Source organism: Cervus canadensis, chromosome 6 (genome assembly GCF_019320065.1).
Source record: "Cervus canadensis isolate Bull #8, Minnesota chromosome 6, ASM1932006v1, whole genome shotgun sequence".
Lineage (NCBI taxonomy): Eukaryota > Metazoa > Chordata > Mammalia > Artiodactyla > Cervidae > Cervus > Cervus canadensis.
The window spans coordinates 23,054,483-23,060,116 of NC_057391.1; the positions used below are offsets into that span (position 1 = coordinate 23,054,483).

Consider the following 5,634-nt stretch of genomic DNA (forward strand, 5'->3'; position numbering starts at 1 on the left):
CCCCGCCCCCCTCTCTCCTCCCCAGCTCCCGCCTCCCTCCTCAGCAGCTCCTCCCCACAGACTCCCCTCCCCAGCAGCTCCTCCCCCATCTCCCCTCTCCTAGCTTTCGGGCTCCAGCTCCTCCCCTCCTCCGCGTCTCCTCGCTCCCCTCCCCCTCCTCCGCTGCGCCCTGCCCCCGCCGCGGATCTCCATCTCTGCAGTCTGGGCCGCTGGGTGCAGAGGTTGCTGCAGCCCGGGCGGCCACTGCCGCCTCCCCCAATCCGGATACCCATTGTCTCCCACTCCACCCGGCCCTGCACCTCCCGCTCAACCATGGCGCACGAAGCCGGGAGGAGCTCTCGTCTCGGGGGGCCCTGCGGGGAGCCGGCGGAGCTTGGAGGTGCGGTAGGGCCCGGCAGGGGTAGGGGTGGAGGGGGCGCGCGGGGCGAGGGGGGAAGGACTTTCGGTGGACGAGATAAAACGCATGATTCTCTGCCCAGGACCCGGTCCTCCCAGCTAGTCCTTCCGCCCGCCGGTGACCCGGGGTGCGGGGGAATGGAAGGGGGACGGTAGCTTGTGCATGCCCGCTCCTCTCCTTCCTGGCCCCCAGTGCTGGCGTGTCGTGTCCAGGCGGGTCAGCCCTGAGCTCTAGCCTTCTGCACGGCCTGATGGTGAGCTCATCTCCCCACCCCCACTAGCGGTTACTGGGCTCGTTGTTAATTACAGCCTGTGTGTACCCATCCCAACCGCACCACCCACGGTCTCTCCTTGTGTTCTCCCCCAGGTGATGTGAGCGAGGACGACCACCCCCAAGTCTGTGCCAAGTGCTGCGCACAGTTCACTGACCCAACTGAATTCCTCGCCCACCAGAATGCATGTTCTACTGATCCCCCTGTAATGGTGATAATTGGAGGCCAGGAGAACCCCAACAACTCTTCGACCTCTTGCGAACCCCGGCCTGAGGGCCACAGCAGTCCGCAGGTCATGGAGGCCGAGCAAAGCAACCCCTCGGACTGCGCGTCCTCTGTACCCACAGATCCCACCTGGGGCCCAGAGCGGAGGGGAGAGGAGTCTTCCGGGCACTTCCTCATTGCTGCCACAGGTACAGCAGCTGGGGGAGGTGGGGGCCTGATCTTGGCCAGCCCCAAGCTGGGAGCAACTCCATTACCGCCGGAGTCCACCCCTGCACCCCCTCCTCCTCCGCCTCCTCCTCCTCCCCCCCCAGGGGTAGGCAGTGGCCACTTGAACATCCCTCTGATCTTGGAAGAACTCCGGGTGCTGCAGCAGCGCCAGATTCATCAGATGCAGATGACGGAGCAAATCTGCCGGCAGGTGCTGCTGCTTGGCTCCTTAGGTCAGACAGTGGGCACCCCTTCCAGTCCCTCAGAGCTACCTGGGACAGGGACTGCCTCCTCCACCAAGCCCCTGCTTCCCCTCTTCAGCCCCATCAAGCCTGTCCAAACTGGCAAGACACTGGCACCTTCCTCCACCTCCTCCTCGGGGGCAGAAGCACCCAAGCAGGCTTTCTTCCACCTTTACCACCCCCTGGGATCACAGCACCCTTTTTCTGCTGGTGCGGTCGGGCGAAGCCACAAACCCACCCCTGCCGCCTCCCCGGCCCTGTCGGGCAGCACGGATCAGCTGATCGCCTCGCCTCACCTGGCATTCCCAGGCACCACGGGACTCCTGGCAGCGCAGTGTCTTGGGGCAGCCCGGGGCCTCGAGGCTGCTGCCTCTCCGGGGCTCCTGAAGCCAAAGAATGGAGGTGGAGAGTTGAGTTATGGGGAAGTGATGGGCCCCTTGGAGAAGCCCGGTGGGAGGCACAAATGCCGCTTCTGCGCCAAAGTATTTGGTAGTGACAGTGCCCTGCAGATCCACCTGCGTTCCCACACAGGCGAGAGACCCTATAAGTGTAATGTGTGTGGCAACCGCTTTACCACGCGAGGCAACCTCAAAGTGCATTTCCACCGGCATCGGGAGAAGTACCCACATGTGCAGATGAACCCTCACCCGGTGCCAGAGCACCTAGACTACGTTATCACCAGCAGCGGCCTGCCCTATGGTATGTCGGTGCCGCCAGAGAAGGCCGAGGAGGAGGCAGCTGTGCCGGGCGGAGGTGTGGAACGCAAGCCTCTGGTGGCCTCCACCGCCGCCCTCAGTGCCACAGAGAGCCTCACGCTGCTCTCCACCGGCGCAGGCACCACTACGGCCCCTGCGCTTCCCGCTTTCAATAAGTTCGTGCTCATGAAAGCGGTAGAGCCAAAGAATAAAGCGGATGAAAACACCCCACCGGGGAGTGAGGGCTCAGCCATCACCGGGGTGGCAGAAAGTGGCACAGCAACCCGCATGCAGCTAAGTAAGCTGGTGACATCGCTACCCAGCTGGGCCCTGCTTACCAACCACTTGAAGTCCACTGGTAGCTTTCCCTTCCCTTATGTGCTGGAGCCTTTGGGGGCTTCGCCCTCGGAGACCTCCAAGCTTCAGCAGCTGGTAGAAAAGATTGACCGTCAAGGAGCTGTGGCAGTGGCCCCTACTGCCTCGGGCGCCCCCACCACCTCTGCCCCTGCAGCTTCATCATCAGCCTCATCTGGACCCAACCAGTGCGTCATCTGTCTCCGGGTGCTGAGCTGTCCTCGGGCACTGCGCCTGCATTATGGCCAGCATGGAGGTGAGCGGCCCTTCAAATGCAAAGTGTGTGGCAGAGCTTTCTCTACCCGGGGCAATCTGCGTGCACATTTCGTGGGCCATAAGGCTAGTCCAGCTGCCCGGGCCCAGAACTCCTGCCCCATTTGCCAGAAGAAGTTCACCAACGCTGTTACTCTGCAGCAGCATGTTCGGATGCACCTGGGGGGCCAGATCCCCAATGGTGGCGCTGCACTGTCTGAAGCGGGGGGAGCTGCCCAGGAGAACGGCTCTGAGCAATCGACAGTCTCCGGAGCGGGGGGCTTCCCCCAGCAGCCATCCCAGCAGCCATCCCCAGAGGAGGAGTTGTCTGAAGAAGAGGAAGAGGACGAAGAAGAGGAAGAAGATGTGACCGATGAAGATTCCCTGGCCGGAAGAGGCTCTGAAAGTGGAGGTGAGAAGGCGATATCCGTGCGAGGTGATTCAGAAGAGGCCTCTGGCACGGAGGAGGAAGTGGGGGCTGTGGCGGCAGTGGCCACAGCCGGGAAGGAGATGGACACTAATGAGAAGACCATTCAACAGCCTTGTCTGCTGCCACCGCCGCCGCCTGACAGCCTGGACCAGACGCAGCCAATGGAGCAGGGAGGCAGTGATGCTGCCGGAGGCTCGGAAGAGGGGGGAAAACCGGAGAGGAGCTCCAGCCCAGGGTCAGCGCTGGCCCTTGAAGGGGAAGGCGGCGGCACCCCCTCGGTGGAGGAGCTGAGCCTGCAGGAAGTGATGAGAAAGGAGCCCGGGGAGAGCAGTGGCCGAAAGGCCTGTGAGGTGTGCGGCCAGACCTTTCCCACCCAGGCAGCTCTGGAGGAGCATCAGAAAACCCACCCCAAGGAGGGGCTGCTCTTCACTTGTGTTTTCTGCAGGCAGGGCTTTCTCGAGCGGGCTACCCTCAAGAAGCACATGCTGCTGGCCCACCACCAGGTACAGCCCTTTGCCCCCCACGGCCCTCAGAATATTGCTGCTCTTTCCTTGGTCCCAGGCTGCTCACCCTCTATCACTTCCCCAGGGCTCTCTCCCTTTCCCCGAAAAGATGACCCCACCATCCCATGAGCCAGTTTTTCTGTACCTGCTGCCCCTTGACCCAAGGAGCAGTAAGTGAGAGCTCTGTAGAAGGACCTCCCAGATCTATGAGCCTTTATTTGTCTGTTTCTCTGAGTTCTTAGATGTCCCTAATGACTTTTCTCTAATCCCCGAGTTTCGAAATCGCTGTGCTCACGGCAGTTGCCCCCTGAGAAACTTTTCTTCCCTCTTCATTCATTGTACCTGAGGAAAATAGATTCACTACAGCTTTTACATTCCCAAGAAGAACCCTTTCCAGCTTCCCTGAGAATGACCCTTCTTCCCTCTCCTCTCCCTTCCCTTTGGCAGGTGCACCTGAGCACCCACATATGGAATTACAGTCCACCCCGAAGGGGGCAGCATCTGTCCCTGGAGGGCCTAGGGCCACTCCTCTCTGGTTACCAGGTCAACCTTCATGACTTCTTGTCCCAGGGCATTCCTTCCCAGCTGGTGAGGGTGGGCCCACTGTCTCTTTGGAACCAGGACACAACCTTCCTGTCAAGTGACCTGCCTGCCAAGCCCCAGACTTCCAGTTCCATCTCCATCTCCACCACCCCTTCAGGCCCTGCACCACCAGTGCTGTTTGGCCCAGGAACTGAGGCTGGGAAGTTGCCTCCAGCAGTGGGATCCAGAGAAGCCAAGAAGAGAGCTCCCCTTTTCCTCTTTTGGCCTCTTGCTTCCAAGACAGTGCCTGGGAAGCCCATCATAGAAGAGAAGTAGCAGATTGTACCTTCCTTCTCCTTCCGCGTGCCAACAATGAAAATGCAACAATATCTGTCTCTCGTGGCCCAGCCCCAAGGGGTAGGGAGAAATGAAAGGCACAGGACACTCTTCCTGCTAGTAAGGCACTTGTGTCTTAGTCACATTAAGGCAAAGGTGTTGGCTGGTTAATATGCCAAGATATTTTGAGCTTCTCATATCCTTCATCTTTGCCTCTCACAGTTAGGAAACAAGTGGATTTCTTGCTGAGAGGTCTCCCATGGGATGGCTATTTGGGAGAAGGAAATAATGAAGTTCATATCTTTTGCAAGCATTGTTGATGAGGGTAGTTGAAGGACTAATGGAGAGTTGAGTGTTGTAAAGCATAAGGCTTGCTGCAAACCTATATGATTAATAAAGGGGCAAGATGTAAAGGAGGAGACCTCAAATTCTTAATTGGATGGGTCGATGGGTCTCATGAATGTTCTTTTGGACTCATGGTGACTTTCGTGTGCCACAGTGCACCATGGATCAGGGGGGTTTGCTAGCACTAGTGTGCTTCTAGTTTTAGATAACTCCCTCCTTTATTCCCTAGCCCCTTGTATTTTCCTTGTCTTCCTCTCTCAAGGTCCACTTCCTCCCCATTTTGCCTGTCCATGGACCTGGGTTTGTGTCTTTGCCACTGTCTGGTTCAGAGTCCCAGACTTTGGGAGAGTAGCCCCAGGTGCTGTCCTCCCTGCCTCTCTGTCTTGTAATGAGATGTAGTATTTACTCTTAACATAGGATCATCTGGAACAGGAGTTCTGAGGAGGAGGGGGTGAAGGTTCTGCTATTGACTGACTTGAGTGATGGCTCCTCCTCCAAAGGTGTAGGCTCCAGAGTTTCCTAACATAGTAAAATGTGAAAAGCAGACAAGGGAGATACTAGTGTCTTTCCCTTTTCATTAAAGGTGTTTTAACCAAATATTTGTGTGTTTCTCCTTATTTCATGACTAAATAGCCAGCTGGGGTGTGATATGGGCATTCCCTAACATTGAGATTCCCTTACCACCTACCTCTCCTGCCAAAGCTGAACATATGGTGGTGAAGTATTTAATTTGCTCAGCCTTGTCCTAAAACAACCTCCACTGAATGTAATTTCCTTGTTGAAATGGTGTTTGTGTTCTCAAAAAGTAGAGGATTTGCTCACTGTTTGCAGCCATTGTCCAGGTTTTCTCTTTGC

At 57.6% G+C, this 5,634-nt stretch overlaps 1 protein-coding gene across 2 annotated transcripts; it reads left to right on the top strand.

The window, feature by feature from the left end:
* The first annotated feature begins 82 nt into the window (after positions 1–82).
* Positions 83–5,376, top strand: SALL2 (spalt like transcription factor 2). Of its 2 annotated transcripts, none has more exons than XM_043471243.1 (3): positions 83–379; positions 764–3,576; positions 4,024–5,376. In XM_043471243.1, the coding sequence occupies exons 1-3, from the start codon at positions 313–315 to the stop codon at positions 4,432–4,434; spliced, it is 3,291 nt and encodes a 1,096-aa protein (XP_043327178.1). In that variant the 5' UTR covers positions 83–312; the 3' UTR covers positions 4,435–5,376. The 2 variants fall into 2 exon arrangements, with proteins under 2 accessions (XP_043327178.1, XP_043327179.1); XM_043471244.1 differs by lacking the exon at positions 83–379 and adding an exon at positions 422–650.
* The last annotated feature ends 258 nt before the right edge of the window (positions 5,377–5,634 follow it).

What these genes read in the sequence shown, in the direction of transcription:
- SALL2 (XM_043471243.1), top strand. Translation starts at nt 313, where the DNA reads ATGGCGCACGAAGCCGGGAGGAGCTCTCGTCTCGGGGGGCCCTGCGGG. An exon ending in GGAGCCGGCGGAGCTTGGAG is followed by an intron (nt 380 to 763) that starts GTGCGGTAGGGC and finishes GTTCTCCCCCAG; the next exon opens with GTGATGTGAGCGAGGACGAC. An exon ending in TGCTGCTGGCCCACCACCAG is followed by an intron (nt 3,577 to 4,023) that starts GTACAGCCCTTT and finishes TCCCTTTGGCAG; the next exon opens with GTGCACCTGAGCACCCACAT.